The sequence below is a fragment of the Mesoplodon densirostris genome, chromosome 3 (genome assembly GCF_025265405.1).
Source record: "Mesoplodon densirostris isolate mMesDen1 chromosome 3, mMesDen1 primary haplotype, whole genome shotgun sequence".
NCBI lineage: Eukaryota > Metazoa > Chordata > Mammalia > Artiodactyla > Ziphiidae > Mesoplodon > Mesoplodon densirostris.
Window position 1 is genome coordinate 65,817,786 of NC_082663.1, and position 16,758 is coordinate 65,834,543.

The 16,758-nt window shown below is 37.4% G+C and overlaps 1 protein-coding gene across 2 annotated transcripts in view; it reads left to right on the top strand.

Annotated features, from left to right (window-relative positions):
* Nucleotides 1-16,758, top strand: part of MSH3 (mutS homolog 3) — a 182,782-nt gene that overhangs the window by 158,601 nt on the left and 7,423 nt on the right. For both annotated transcript variants that reach the window (XM_060093103.1, XM_060093104.1), the window contains exons 21-22: nucleotides 12,730-12,916; nucleotides 15,542-15,671. In XM_060093103.1, coding sequence (XP_059949086.1) covers nucleotides 12,730-12,916; nucleotides 15,542-15,671 — 317 coding nt within the window. The remainder of the gene's footprint in view (nucleotides 1-12,729; nucleotides 12,917-15,541; nucleotides 15,672-16,758) is intronic.

Genomic DNA, 16,758 nt, shown 5'->3' on the forward strand with positions numbered 1-16,758 from the left:
CACAGAGAGATATTGATCTTTTATACTTCAGGATTTTTTAGTGGGGGTAGGGCTGCACTGGGTCTTAGCTGCAGCACACGGGATCTTTGTTGCGGCATGCAGGATCTTTTTAGTTGAGGCATGTGGACTTCTTAGTTGCGGCATGCATGCGGGATCTAGTTCCCCGACCAGGGATCGAACCTGGGCCCCCTGCGTTGGGAGCGCAGTCTTACCCACTGGACCACCAAGGAAGTCCCTATACTGCAAGACTGATCACAACTTTAAAACATTAATTAGCAAAGAATCATTTCAGTCAGTTAAAGAAATAAATAGATTATAAAGATATAAACACTGAAATATGGGACATTCTCTTATGCTTTACCATTTAAGTAGCTGTTGTTTCATGGACCTTAAGGTCATGTTTATAAAAGCAGTCTGCCATGGGCCCTGAGTGTCCCTGCATGTCCCTACTGAGTACACCAAGAAAGCCCCTGATTGCTCCCTACCTGGGCATTTGTCAGGGTTGGGCTTGCAGCAAGCAGTCTTGAGGGAAGAGGTAATAACATCTCCCCACAAAGAGGAAGCTTGCTTCTTTTTGTTGTACAAGTAGTGAATCCTCAAGTTCAGTTTTCTGCCTTGTAATACGACCCACTGCATGCACAGCATCCATGGTGAGCCCTTTGCCTTGCCCTTACGGGACTTGACAGCTGATGCAAACCAATATGGGTAAAAGTCCTTTGTTTCTGATTCAGGGTTTTCATGTCTTTTGCTAGCATCTGTGAAACCATATTGGCTTAACTTGATATAAATAGTGTAAAATCCCAGACTTCGCCCAGTTCTGGATGGGTCAGTAGGATTCTCTTTTATCTCTTGCTAATAATAAGTGCCCCTAAAATGTGAGTAGATAGGTTATATGTGGGAAAGGATGGAAGCTTTAGAGCCAGAAAGCTCAGGTCTCAATACAAGTTCACCAATTTCCTGACTGTGTGCTAGTTACTTCATTCACCTAGAGCCTTGAAAGAAGTATGGTGTCATGGAATTAAAAAAAAAAAAAAAAAGCGTTATAGTTGGGTACAAATCCCACTTTTGCTACTTAACAGCTATCTGACCTTTGGCAAATTACTTGACTTCTCAGTGTCTCGGTGTTTTCATCTATAAAATGGAGATAATACTGCTTAATCACAGATTATTGTGGGAATTAAGTACATGATGTGCCTGGTATGTAATAGGTACTCAGTAAATTTGAGTTTTGTTCCTTCTTCTAGAGTCTGTGTCATTAGTATTTTGGATTTAAAAGTCTGTCTTCATATATATTTTAGTATAGTACTCCTTTTCTAAACTTAGCCTCAGGTCTCACATCTATAAAACAAAAAGTTTGATAATACCAGGTTTTGAGAATAATTTTTAAAGGGTGTGAAATCACTATGAATTGCTGGTCTTAGCTGTCATCCTTGAAAGAAGTTAACCAAATATTCCGCACTCTAAACCTTGCCAACACCGAATTCATTGTTTCAGTATAATAGTATTCGTTCTGAGTTAACTCCTGCAAACACATTAGTTTATTCATCTACCTGGGGATACATTTTATAGTTACCTGGTCCTGATGGGCCAAATCAGAGGTAGTATTACATGAAAGAATATTCTTATTACAAGAAAAAGAGCTGGTTATGAAGCTTGGCATTCAGTGTGATTCCACTTTTGTATGATAAATTATATATGTAAATATATGCAGAGAAAACCATCTAGATAGAAGGCTGCATTCCAAAATATCGTAAGAGATATGGGATTATGGTGACTTTTCTTTAGTTTGGCTTATGAATATTTTCAAAATTCTGAAATAAACAGGTAACAAGAGTACTCCCCTGCCCCAAAAATGTTAAGGGTTATATCAGTAAAAATGAGATGTTTCATAGGCGTCTAATGAAATGCATATATGGTCATTGTCTGGGAATACTTTTTTCCAGGACAGACTTCTCTTCCCTACTCAGTAGCATGGAATCTGGGGTTCTAAGCTTTAAACCTTCCCAACAGCATATCAGACCCTATTTTTCCGAAGTTTTAACCTAGCCTCTAAGTAGCCCTAGTTCTTCCTCCTTTAGGAATTGATGGCTTTCTGTCAGATCAGTATGCAAGACTGGTGTCTTTAATTTTCATAACAGAAACATTGCCCTTTGCACATTTAACATCTTTGATTTTTTTTAACCCTTAATGTACATGGAGCTTTTAAAGAATGTTGAAACCTGGACCCTGCCCTCAGAGGTTCTAAGTTGGCCTGGGGCAGGGTCTGGGAATTTGAATTTTACATGTGTCCAGGTGGTTTTGAAATGTGGGCAAGGCTGAGAAGCATTTCCCCAAGCCCTTGCTGGAGAGCTCAGTTATTTAATTCTAAAAGTAAGAGAAGCTTATTATGAAAAACTATTTACAGTGTAGTAGGGTATTAAGTGAAATGTTTACTTCTCTACAGATCAGCGTCTATTTATGGTTTTTCATGTAACTTTCCACAAGTTTAGAGGTATACATAAGTCCTCTCTCTTAAATGGTCTTATACTAAGCATTATTATTATATAGCTTGCTTTTATTTCCTAACCTGGGGGAAACTGAATTTCCCTGTCAGTTCTTACAGATTAGTTTCACACTTTTATTGGCTGTGGTGTGTCTGCTATGCAGAGATTCCCTGAAGTCTTTAACCTCTGAGACCTCCATCTGGGATGCACTGCTCTAGTAGAAGGACCCTGTTCCCTGTACATTCCCCCTGTCCTTGCCTTCTCTTCCTATTACCATTGGAAAGGAGTCTATGTGGACCACATTTAGTTATATCCCTAGGATTTTAAATTTTTACTAGGATACGGTTTAATGTTATAACCTCATATTTTTCATTTGTTTATTATGAAATTATTCAGACATATTACAATCCCCCATGTAGCTTCCTACCTACTAAAGAAATAAAGCATTGCCAATCCAACTGAACCCATAACCCTCCCTGGTCCTGTTCCCCTCCACCCCATCCAGAGTAACCCTTTTTGACTCTGGTTTTTATCTCATGAGTTTCTCTATATTTTCACTACATAGGTATGTTTTGAAATAATATATGGAATTATTTGGTATGCTTTTAAACTTTATGTTTGGTATGCTTTTAAACGTCATTCTTCTGCAAGTGGCTTTTTCCCCGTCAACGTTATATTTATGAACTTCATCCATATGGATGCATATAATTCTAGTTGACTCATTTTTCTCTAATCAAGATAGTCCATTGTATGCATGTACCATAGTTTATCCATTTTTCTTGATTAATATCTAATATGATTCAAATTTGTTGCACATATCAGCAGTTCTGATACCTGTCTTACATCTAGTACACGTGTGAGTTTTCTGATTCTGGGCTTTACCTAGGAGTGGGACTGTAGAGTGTAAGGGATGTGCATCTTTCTTGTTCTTCAAGGAACGTGGACCAGTTTAGAATCCCACCAGCAGTGTGTAAAAATTTGTCCCTACGATTTAAATTAATTAGAACAAGAAATACCCATTTGATGATGTTTCTATATAGTCTCAAAAATTGGTCATAAGGGCATTTTCATTTCTATTAATATCTTTTACATGAAGTACCATCTGATAAATCACATTTTATTAATGCTAAGGAATTTTTTTTCTCTCCATGTGCGTGCTGTGTCTGTTTATAAAGAGATTTGAAGCAATTTATTGGCCTTCCCTGACAAACTGCCAGGCCTCATGTTTTCAGCCAATGGCTGCTTCCCCTTTAATTCCTTTTTGTCTTGACTGCCAAGAGGTTAAGAGCTGAATTTAAGGCACAAGTGTAGAAACAAATTTGGTTTAGTTTTCCCCATCTCTTCTTATATGGGAGTATTTCTCCATGAGTATTTCTCTAGCATGATTCTTAGAACAGCTGCATCAGAATCAGAGATGCTTGTTAAAAATGCTGCTTTCTAAGGCCTGTCACAGACCTATTATATTGGAATCTTCAGCGTGAGACCCTAAAATTAGCATTTTAAAAGCTCATGCTAAACTTGCTGTCTCAAATTTGAGCATCTACTCTATGGCTTGTAATCTTACTTTCATATTCCTTGTAACTCTTCTGTTATAAATATTTTGTTATTCTAAATCACTTCAGATCCTTTTTTGCGCTCAATGGAAAAAATATTAAAATCTAGCAGATGTGTGCATAAAATTTGGCTCCAAACTTTGTCTTTTTTTTTTTGTTCATGCCGCGTGGCATGCGGGATCTTAGTTCCTCCACCAGGGATCGAATCCGTGCCCCGTGCAGTGGAAGCATGGAGTCCTAACCACTGGACTGCCAGGGAATTCGCAAACTTTATCTTTAAATTGGTTATTTTTGCATTATTAATTGGACATTTACAACACTAGGTTTAAATTTATGTTTTCATAAATATTCATTGAGTGCCTACTATGTGGTGTGTGCTGTGCCATAAGAAGAATAAATAAATGCATGAAAAGATATAAATAGGAGGCTTTGGGAGTCTTTTCCTGGATGTTGTAATCTCATGAACCTTTCTCTGAATAAGAAGGATTTTTTAAAAGTAGAATTTTGGCAAACATATACATTTGGCCCTAATTGGTGATATATGTACTCATTGGTGAAATATTATATTTCTAGACACATATTTCCAAGGACTATTAACATCTTTGAGTGCATCACTGAATTAAGATCTGTTTCTTATTATCCTGATAAGTGCAAACTTAAACCTCATTCAACTTTTTGGGCTCAGTAATGCTTTGTACCCAGAATCGCACCATTGTGTTTATTTTGAGAGAGAATTGGAAGGTAATAGGTCTTCAAATGCTTAAATTTAATTATCTTAAATGTTTGCTTTTGGCTGTGTGGCTGATAACTGGTTTGTTTGCCGAATTTAGTTTAATTCAGCACATACTGATTGAGTACCTACTGTGGAGTATTTGTACTCTATTAAAATATATGTATACTTCTTGGACAGAAGGAAAATATCTTGACTGAGTACATGTCTTCTAGTTGGTAGTAAATACCAGCACTAAAAACCACATTATATTTTATGAAATGAGTGGGCTGCTGAGAATTTTATTGGCAACAGAAATGTTGCCTTACGAGTGCCTCTCTGGTTTATTTAGCTCCTGTAGCTGTGTCTGCCAAACAGGAGATATCTCACTTCATCTTTTTGATGGGAAGTGGTCGTATGAATTTAATGCTTCAAAGTCACCTGAGGGTTTGGTTTCGTTTAGTTTTAAGTGCAGATTCCAGGCATGTCCCTGGAATGTAGATTCCCTGGAGATACAGTTGTTATCGGTATGATGAAGGAGACTCCTGGACTTTGTAATTAAGAACTCGTTCTTAGGTCTTCCCATTTTTGATTGGGCTGTTTGCTGTTTTTATATTTTGGAAATTAATCCCTTGTCAGTTGCATCATTTGCAAATATTTTCTCCCATTCTGTAGGTTGTCTTTTCATTTTGTTTACAGTTTCCTTTGGTGTGCAAAATCTTTTAAGTTTAATTAGGTCTCATTTGTTTATTTTTGTTTTTATTACTCTAGGAGACAGATATAAAAAAATTACTCTAGGAGACAGATACAAAAAAATATTGCTATAATATACATCAAAGAGCTTTTTGTCTATATTTTCCTCTAGGAGTTTTATAGTATCTGGTCCTACATTTATGTCTTTAATCTATTTTGAGTTTGTTTTTGTGTATGGTGTTAGAGAATGTTCTAATTTCATTCTTTTAAATGTAACTGTCCAGTTTTTGGAGCACCACTTATTGAAGAGACTGTCTTTTCTCCATTGTATATTCTTACCTCCTTTGTTGTAGATTAATTGACCATAGGTACATGGGTTTACTTCTGGGCTTTCTATCCTGTTCCACTGATTTGTGTGTGTGTTTTTGTGCCAGTACCACACTGTTTTGATCTCTATAGCTTTGCAGTATAGTCTGAGGTCAGGGAGCCTGATTCTTTCAGCTGCATCTTTCTTTCTCAAGATTGTTTTGGCTATTCAGGGTCTTTTGTGTTTCCATACAAATTTTTAAATTTTTGTTCTAGTTTTGTGAAAAATGCCCTTGGTAATTTGATAGGGATTGCATTGAATCTGTAGAAATTTCTCCAAGGAAGACATCCATATGGCCAACAGGCACATGAAAAAATGCTCAACATTGCTAATTATTAGAGAAATGGATACCAAAACTACAGTGAGGTGTCATCTCACTCCAGTCAGAAGGGCCATCTTCAAAAAGTCTACAAATAATAAATGCTAGAAAGGGTGTGGAGAAAAAGGAACCCTCCTACACTGTTGGTGGGAATGTAAGTTGGTACAGCTACTATGGAGAACAGTTTGGATGTTCTTTAAAAAACTAAAAATAGGGTTGCCATATGATCCAGCAGTCCCACTCCTGGGCATATATCTGGAGAAAACTATAATTCAAAAAGATACATGCACCCTAATGTTCATTGCAGCACTGTTTACAGTAGCCAAGACTGGAAGCAACCTAAATGTCCTTTGACAGATGACTGAATAAAGAGGATGTGGTGTGTGTGTGTGTGTGTGTGTGTATACACACACAATGGAATATTACTCAGCCATAGAAAAGAATGAAATAATGCCATTTGCAGCAACATGGATGGACCTAGAGATTATCATGCTAAGTGAAGTAAGTCAGACAGAGAAAGAAAAATATCATATGATATCCCTTATATGTAGAATCTTAAAAAAAAAAAAAAAAGGTTCAATTGAACTTACTTACCAAGCAGAAATAGCCCCACAGACATAGAAAGCAAACTTATGGCTATGAAAGGGGAAAGGGGGGAGGTAAATGAGGAGGTTGGGATTAAGATATACACACTACTGTTTATAAAATAGATAACCAATAGGTACCTACCGTATAGTATAGGAAACTCTATGCAATATTTTGTAATAACCTGTAAGTGAAAAGAATCTGCAAAAGAATACACACACACACACACACACACACACACACATACATGTATACCTGAATCACTGTGCTGTACTCCTGAAACTAATATGACATTGTAAATCAACTATACTTCAACTGAAAAAAATATTAAAAAAAAAAAAAAGAACCTCTGCAAGTGACTCAGAAACATATCCAGGTTTAGGAGCTATTATTTAGTTTCAACACGTGACATCTTACAGAAGGAAAAACAGAAGCAGAGATTGTGATTTGCTCAAGCTCATAGTGTGAGTTCAGTTATAAGAATGCCTCCTGTGGTTGTGTCACGTTTCCCTGTATTGATCTTATTAATTAATCTGGTTAGTCTTTTCCCTCATGACTGATTTATCCTTGCTTTGATGGCCTTAATTGTGTTGTTTCACAGAAAATAGTTAAGAAATAGTTAAATATTTTCCTTTGAATTTCTTGGGACTATCCCACTGAATAGACAAGTAGATGTGTTGGGGAATGATTTGCCCAGTCAGCACACTGTGGGTTTCCTTTGATAGGAAAACACCTGTGTCCTTATGTGGCCTGCATGTGCTTTGTAGGTGGTTCTAGTGAACATGGTTTCATGTGAGCCAGTACAAGTTTGGCATTTTCCTGGATTGCTGCCTTGATTTTCAGCTATGTTTCCATTGACACTGAAAGATTGTTGTAGTGTTCTTTTGCTTGGTTATATTTGCAGTTCACTGTAATAGCTGTTATAAATTGACTTTAAATATCATAGTGTGATCTGATTGCAGCTGTTAGTAGAAACAATTACCCTAGATAAAGAAACCTTTTTCATTATCTATTATAATAATTTCATTGCTGCTAATGAGGTGTTTTGATATTGGTAGAAGAAAGCTGGTTATTTATCTTGGTAATTGCAATCATTTTACCTTGTCTTAACACAATGATACAGTAGAGTATAAAGTGTTTTAAATGTATCAGTGGAGTATAAAGTGTTTTAAATGTACTGTGATTTTTAAAATAACATTTGTTTTTCTAATGATACTGTAAAGCTTGTTCATTGTGCAAAATTTAAAACTATAGAAAAGCTCAAAAAGGAAAAAAATTTAAATCACCTGTAATTCCACTACCTGGAAATCGTCCTTTAGGTGTATGGCCTTCCAGGCTTTTAAAAAATGCACACGTGTAGTGGTAAATTATTTGTGATTTCATTCCATTGCTGGGTTAATGTTTATGTGAAAATGTGATACAGATCTACTACTTCACATTTTTTTATACCTTTTAAATACCATGCTGTATCTACACATCTTTCAATATTTGGTATTCTTTTGAAGCCTTTTTTCTCTTCTTAGACTTTAACTTTGTTTTTCTTCCTTACACCATCCTTCTTAAGTTAGAGTACTTTGCTATTCAGGAGATTATTTCCTTCTGTAAAAATTACATAATATGCAAAAAAAAACCCAAGCTAAAACACCCATACTGTACAGAATTCTGCAAAGCTTTTAGCGAAATGAAGTAAGTAGAACATCTTCAATTCCAAAAAGAAGGCAAAATTAGCTAAAAGCCGTCCTATACAAAACACTTAGAGGACAAATAGAGTATGATTTCACTTATCTGAGGAACTAGAAGAGGCAGATTCATAGAGGCAGAGGCTGAGGGGAGAGAAGAACAGGGAGTTATTTTTTTGATGGGTTATTTTGAGATGATGAAGAAGTTCTGCTAATGGATAGTAGTGATGACTGCACAACATTGTGAATGTGCTTACTACCACTGAATTATACACCTAAAAAGTGTTAAAATGGTAAATTTTACGTATGCCACAACTACTGAGCCTGCGCTCTAGAGCCCGAGAGCCACAACTACTGAGCCTGCATGCCACAACTACTGAAGCCCACGTGCCTAGAGCCCGTGGTCCACAACAAGAGAAGCCACCACAAGGAGAAGCCCACACCCCACAACGAAGAGTAGCCCCAGCTCGCCACAGCTAGAGAAAGCACAGCAACGAAGACCCAACACAGCCAAAAATAAATAAATAAATAGAATTTTTTTAATGGTAAATGTTAGTTATATATATGTAAAATATATATACTTATATATTATTTTAAAAGCACTTAAAGTGTGTCCCAAAAAATCCTGATGCAGTACAATAATCATTTCCTCTAGTTAACGGTTTTCATATTTAAGCTCCAATTACTTATCATTCAATATAAAGCATCCTTTTTTCCACCTGTTAATTTCAGAATTTCTCCCTCATGCTAGCATCTTCCTTTCATAAGGCCCAGAGATCGTGGTTTGAAGGGACAGAGCCCCACCCTATTTGCTATAATTTAGAAACATCTAGAATGTTATCTCAGAATATCAAGACCTCATAAAAACAAACCCTTGTTCAAATTTTCATGAGTGTTCTTGATTTTAGAAACTGATTCAAAAAAATAGTAATTTCTTTTCTCCATTAATGCTTTATTAAGCTTTGTTGACCTATATAAGGGTTAGACGAGGAGGGAGTAGGGGATTAGAAAGATTAGTCAGCCGCCACTCCTAAAAATATCAGAGTGATTTTTTTTTTCTTAATCACATATCTGTAACCTGTCAGAGCAAACTTACTCTGAGATGAAACCTAAAGAATGCATTTTCCATTTTTCCCTGCATTTGAATACAAATACAGGCAGAATGATAATAATGACATATGTTCTGAATTCCTTAAATCTCTAACATAATTTAACATTTGAAAAATTTCAGAATCATTGTCCAGTAGGATGTGTTGTAAATGCTTGTTGGATTAATAGAAAATTACAGACCTTTTGGTAATGGTGTTATACCCTGCCTTATTTCCAAACCTTATTTTAGACAGTTTACTGGGATATATACAATAGAGCAGGACAATAAGAAAGTAAAATGGTATTCAAAGATCAAGGACAAGGATAGAAGCCTAAGATAAAGTCCCTGTTGCTATTTGTCATTATAAGGAGCTATCCAGTTGTTTCCTAGTAACCAAGACCAAAAGGAAAATGGATTTATTGATAAAATTCTGTGTCCATCAGAATCATATAAAATCTTTATATTGCTGAGATTTATTGGAAAAATAAATTTAAGAAGAGGAATTCCTCGGGCTTCCCTGGTGGCGCAGTGGTTGAGAGTCTGCCTGCCAATGCAGGGGACAGGGGTTCGAGCCCTGATCTGGGAGGATCCCACATGCCGCGGAGCAACTGGCCCCGTGAGCCACAAATACTGAGCCTGCGCGTCTGGAGCCTGTGCTCCGCAACGAGAGGCCGCGATAGTGAGAGGCCCGTGCACCGCGATGAGGAGTGGCCCCCACTTGCCGCAACTAGAGAAAGCCCTCACACAGAAACGAAGAGCCAACACAGCCATAAATAAATAAATAAATAAAAACTTTTAAAAAAGAAGAGGAATTCCTTAAAGGAAATTTCTTAAGAGAGGTTAACAGAAAATATTTTTATCAATAAACAGTTCCCACAGTTACAAACACATACTTCCCCAGTGGCCTCAGTGACTGGTTAAGGCGCCACCATTTCTTTAGTGTCTGCTGGGCAGCATTGCTACCTTATCATCAGGTGCTATGGAAAAATAGAATTGTGAAAAAATGTTTTGGCTCCTATAATGGAGTGACTTTCAGACTGTTCTACAGGGTGTTAGGAGTCCCACAGAGCCCCCTCTAGAAGGGGAAGTGAGGCCTCATAGTGCTGGGTTCTTGACCAAATCAGTGTTCCTTTGATCTCATTGGCAGAGTGATTTTCTTTGTAAAATTTCATGTGAACAAAGGATTTAACACGTAAAAGGTATTTGAGAACTACTGGTCTAATAGTAGAGTTGGGACCATTGTTTAATAAAAATACACCCAAGATCCCCTGAAATCTGGCCTGACCTCCTTAAGGACAGAAACCCTGTAATACCGTAAGACACGTTGGTACCATGGCATTTTGCTACACACATGTTTTGATGCCATGTATATAAAGCCATCCACCCACCTGTCTAGAGATTAAATTTCATCTAGACTGCTTGGTATGTGTATGGTTTCTATTTTTACATTCAACTTTTAAATTCATATACATTGATTTTGGAATATGGTGTGAGTAGGGACACATCTTTGTTTGTTGTCGGTTTTTTTGTTTTTGTTTTTTTCTGAAAGAGCCAATTAGCTACCATCTTTTTTTTATTGATTGATCATTCAGCCTTCCCTCCTGATTTGAAATCTCATCTTAGAATATCTTTCCCCAAAGCATTCTACAATTCCTGCAGTTCCCAGGGAGACCACTCTGTTACCGTAGTGTTTCTAGAAAGCACTTAAGCATACGTAAACTGTTGCATTAAAATTTTAGCCAGTGCTTGCTTGTTTTTCTAACTCTTGAATCAAAGATACCCCCCCCAGATATTTGCCTTATCAGAGCTATTTTATTATCAGCGAAAGATATGTTCTTTTTGTCAGTTCACAACCTGTCAGGAATAAAATCAAACATTGTTAAGTGAGACTCAAACATTATGGTTCTGAAGGATTCAGAGCGGTTGCAGGGATAGGAAAGTTTAATATTCTTGCTTTGTGGCAGGGAACATATTAGTAAAGTAAACATTGAAAATTGAGGTAAATAACAGGATTTAAACTTTGAAAAAGTAACCAGAATGCTCCTGAGTTAGCAACATTTCAGAAAATATGTTTTGTAGTTACCGATTTTAAAGGAGACAGAATCGACCGCACTGTCACCTCCATCGTAGATGTAGTTAATTACAGTTTCTAAATGCCACTGATTACTGGAGCAGGTCTCCTAAGGTGCCACCAGTCTTTGGAAGTGAGGGGGTGGGCATTATACTCCATTGCTCCTGCCCAGTACGTGGCTCCAGCCACAGGATAGTTAAGGCTCAGTTTTACCATGAGTTTTTCCAGAAATAAGAGACATATTATGCTGCTGTAGGTCACATGTGAACCGTTGTAGAAAAACTAAATTGATGAAGGTATTTTGCTGAGAAAATAGTCACCAGCGTCCACAAAGCTGGCTAGTGGGTCAGAGTCTGAATTCTAGGTTTTGCTGCAAACTGCATGACCTGGAGTGCAAATACCTAATTTTTCCCCCCAGATTTCTTTTTACATTCTCCCAAATGTGTTCTGTAAACCATTATTGTCAGAAGGTGCTCCAGGAGAAGTTTCAAGCGTTCATGGTTAAATGAGTTAGAAATGCTGTATACTAGGTCAGGTGTAAGAAATGCACAAGATGTAGTAGAATATTAAAGGCTCTAAGAAGTCTTACAGGAAAGAACCCTTACATCTTTTGAACCTGTTTCTTGACATCTCTAAGAACACTGTTCCATGAAGTCCACTTTAGGAACCTGTATTAGGTGTCTGAGGTTATTTAAACCTCCATAATTCTAGTTCTAGTAAAAAAAAATTTTTTTATTTCAACATGGTACTTTAATTTGTAATATCGGTGTGGAATCTTCTTCAGGAAACACTGGAAAAAGCCTTTGATTGTACGGCATCCTAGTACTCATGGATTTTACACACAGTGATACAGAGAAGCGTTGTTTTCCCCTGTGAGTACCAAAACCTTGATTTGAAATGATTGGTCAGAAAGAGGCCAAGTCAGAGGTTTCCCTGCTTTTCAAGAGCTCTGTCCAGTACCTCAGGTTCTACCCAGAATGTTTCTATAAGGTGCCGTTTGATGTTAGACACTCTTTATATCCAACATATTTTCTTTTGTTTAATACAATTTCAGCTGTTATTGGCTCAAAGTACATAGACCCCTGTAGGGATCTTTTACAGTTATTGTTCAGAAAATAATGTCTGGCTTCCTAATAATGAAGTTCAGAGGAAAATCAGGATTTTGTCATCTTGTTTGTAGGATGGGGGCTGCAGATAACATATATAAAGGACGGAGTACATTTATGGAAGAACTGGCTGACACAGCAGAAATAATAAGAAAAGCAACATCACAGTCTTTGGTTATCTTGGATGAATTGGGAAGAGGGACAAGCACCCATGATGGAATCGCCATTGCTTATGCTACACTTGAGCATTTTATTAGAGATGTAAGTATCTTGCATACCTTTTTGTACAGGAATGGTGCATACTATACAAATTGTATGATATCACTTATGTGGAATCAAAAAATACAACAAACTAGTGAATATAACAAAAAAGAAGCAGACTCACAGATACAGAGAGCAAACTAGTGGGGAGAAGGAAGCAGGGAGGGGCTTTTTAGGGGTAAGGGGAAAAAGGGTTATTATGGGGTTATATGAAATCATGTGTGTGAAACTTTGGAAAGTTGTAAAGCACTACAGAACTTAAAGAATCTTTCATTTAATAAAAAATAGATTAATTAAGACATTCCTTTGTTTTGAGCCTTCAGGAACAAATTATCACAGAGCTGAATTTGTCAACTTCGAGTTTCCTTTAATTGTATCTACTCTATAGCAGTGTATCAGTTACTATGACTGCATAACAAAATACCCTGAAACTTGGTGGCTTAAAACAACAGTAATCATTTATTGTCTCTCAGAGTATCTGGAGGTGAGAAATTTGGGAGCAGCCTGGCTGGGTGGTTTTGGCCCAGGGCCTCTTCTGAGGTTGCAGTCAAGGTGTCACCCAGGGCTACAGGATCCTCTTCCAACGTGGCGCACGCACATGGCTGGCAAGTTGGTGCTGGCGATTGGCCAGGGCCCTCAATTTCTTTCGCTATGGGCCTCTCCACGGGCTGCTTGAGTATCCTTACAGAGTGGCATCTGGCTTCCCCCAGAGGATGCATTCCAAGAGGCCAAGGTAGAAGCAGCAGTGCATTTTATTTTGCCATCATGTTGTTGACTACACAGGGTCAGCCCTGATCAGTGTGGAAGAGGCTACTCAAGAGCATGAGCATTGGGAAGCGAAGATATCTGGGGCCATGTTGGAGGCTGGCTGCCAAAAGCAGTTTGTCACAATTTCAGAGTCATTTAAGAACCTTCAGGAACAAATTAAGACAGAATTGAGTTTGTCATGTTTTCATTGCTTCTGTAGCAGTTTTTGGATATTTTAAATGTTGATGAAGAAAGTGTTAGTTTTAGATAAAGTTTACCTTGGAGTTAAGTCATTGAAGAGGATTTTTCAGGAACAAGAGTCCCTAACTTTTTTATGGATGAAAATCTTTATTTTTCATGATGTCTTTTGATTGCTGGGATGGGGAAGGGAGGAAAAGGAGGAGTCAGGGAGGCTACGTGTTGCTGCTGCAGGGTGAAAATGGCCTTGAGGGGGGCAGTGGTGTAACCCAAACCCTTAGGTCTTCCAGCTAGAAATGCCCGTCAGCTCAGGGAAGGGACACTGGGGAGACAGCTGGTCCTAAGATATTTCAGGGCAGATTTTAAGAGCAACTTGTCAAAGAAATTCTGCCTTAATAGGTTTATTTGTAATTGTTTTTAGACAAAAGGCATATGTTCCGACTTTTAATAAGGCGAATGGCAGATGAATCAAAACTGGAGTTCTTCTATTTGATTACCCTCTTCTGCTAATTTTTAGGCCAAGATTTGGTGTTAACTTCCCTTAAGATAGGGATTTCTAGAACACATATAACTGTGCTTTAAAACATTCCTAGTTAAGTAATCCACAAGTCTGTACTGATACTAACAGCACAAAAATAAATTTTAAAATGGTGAGGGTAGGGAGGAAGAAGGGAAAGCTCTACTTTACAAAATTCTAGCTAATAGAGAACGCTTTGTTTGTTTTTTTTAATCGACACTTATTAACTACCAGAATAATAACTGATTCAGGCAATGATGATCAACAGATAGTAAAACCTTTGGATGAAAGATTGTTGGAGAAAATGATATTCACACAGTTTCAAAGTATCACCCCCAAGTTATTTATTAATTACAAAGGAGAGAGGTGTCAGTACAGTGAAGGAATCTTCTGGGCACACACTTAAACCAAATAATCAGCTTTAGCATCCCCAATAATAGATCAGATTGACATCATGTACCTCCTGATGTGATATACTGAAAAGGGTATGTCACCTACGTATATATATAATATTGCTGGTAATAAGTTTTAATCTGAATTGAATGAGGCAAATCCAAATTGAGGGAGATTATGCAAAACAGCCCTCCTGGATAATTCAAAAATCTTAAAGACATAGAAGTGAAAAAAGAGAAGTCTGGGGAACTGTTCTAGATTAATGGGGACTAAAGAGGCATGACTAAGTGTACCACATGAATCTTGATTTTTTTTTTTTAATATAAAGAAATTTCTGAAGAACATTATTGGGACAGTAAGGGAAATTCATGGACTATGTGTTAGTAAATAGTGATATATCATTGTTAAACTTCTTGAGTGTAATAATTTTATTCTGGTTATATAGGAGAGTGTTTTTGTTCTCAGAAGATAGAATCTTAAGTATTTAGGGACCAAGCGTCATGATGTCTACAATTCTCAAATGGTTCAGGAAAAAAGTGTGTGTGTGTGTGTGTGTGTGTGTGTGTGTGTGTGTAGAGGGGGAGGGAGGAAGAAAGGGGAAATATGGCAAAATATTAACAAATGGTTGTCTAGATAAAGAATACATGAGTGTTCATTGTACTTGTCTTGAGGCTTTTATGAAGGTTTGAAATTTTTCAAAATAAAGTTGGAGAAAAGTTTAAATTAAAATTTAAAAATAAAATAACTTTCATTATGTCTCACTGCTTTAGGTGAAATCCTTAACCCTCTTTGTTACCCATTATCCACCAGTCTGTGAATTAGAAAAAAGTTACTCACAACAGGTGGGGAATTATCACATGGGATTCTTGGTCAACGAGGATGAAAGCAAACAGGACCCAGGTATGAATTGTTCTTGCAGTAAGTATAACTAGAATTCTGTTGGTTTTCATAATTTATAACTTGAAGTTCATAGGAGGATGAACTTATTGCTTATTAATCATAAAAGCTGTGAATGTTGATTGTAATTGACATTTGTCCAAATTCATTTTCTCTAAGCTTAGGGTCAGATAGAATTTGCATTTATCCTCGCCATGTCTGAATCCTTCTCTGGCCCTCCTTATCTCATTTTTCTACAAGAAGAAGGTGGGGTGAGGGTGTCATTTAGGTTTTATTCTTAGATCCATCTCAGAAAAGATGCCCTAACAGTCATGTGTATTAGTTATCTTTAAAAATACTCAATACATTTCCCAAAATATCATTTAGCATTAATTACTTACTAAGAGTAATACTCTATACTGGCCATACATGTTGTCTTAAGTGAATCTCAGGTAAAGTGGGTTCCCCATGTCAGCCACCTGGGTGGGGGCTGAACTGAGCCTAGAATCCACATCCTCTGCCTGCAGATTCTCTTCTGCTCTGCTAGAAATGGTATATGGGAGCCACAGTATTTTTCCTAGCCTTCCGCTTACTACTCAAGTCACAGAAATGAAACATTTCATGAAAAAGAACATCATTAGCCAATAGAAAAAATTCAAGCGCTATAAGTAATATAGTAGATTTTAGCTTTTTTTTTCCCCCCTGTTCAATAATAATAATTTTTTTTTTTTTTTTTTTTTTTTTTGCGATACACAGGCCTCTCACTGTTGTGGCCTCTCCCGTTGCGGAGCACAGGCTCCGGATGCACAGGCTCAGTGGCCATGGCTCACGGGCCCAGCCGCTCCGCGGCATGTGGGATCTTCCTGGACCAGGCCACGAACCCACATCCCCTGCATCGGCAGGTGGACTCTCAACCACTGTGCCACCAGGGAAGCCCAATAATAATTTCTTTTAAGCTGTGGGCCAGTGATGGTTTATGCAGTTGGTGTGCTACAATGGAAAATCCATTATCAAAGATACTCCAGAGTCCAAATTTTATTTTGGAAAAGTAATAAGTAAGGATGGACCTGAAAAAGATATCAGGCAACTGGCCCAAATAGAACAAAGCACT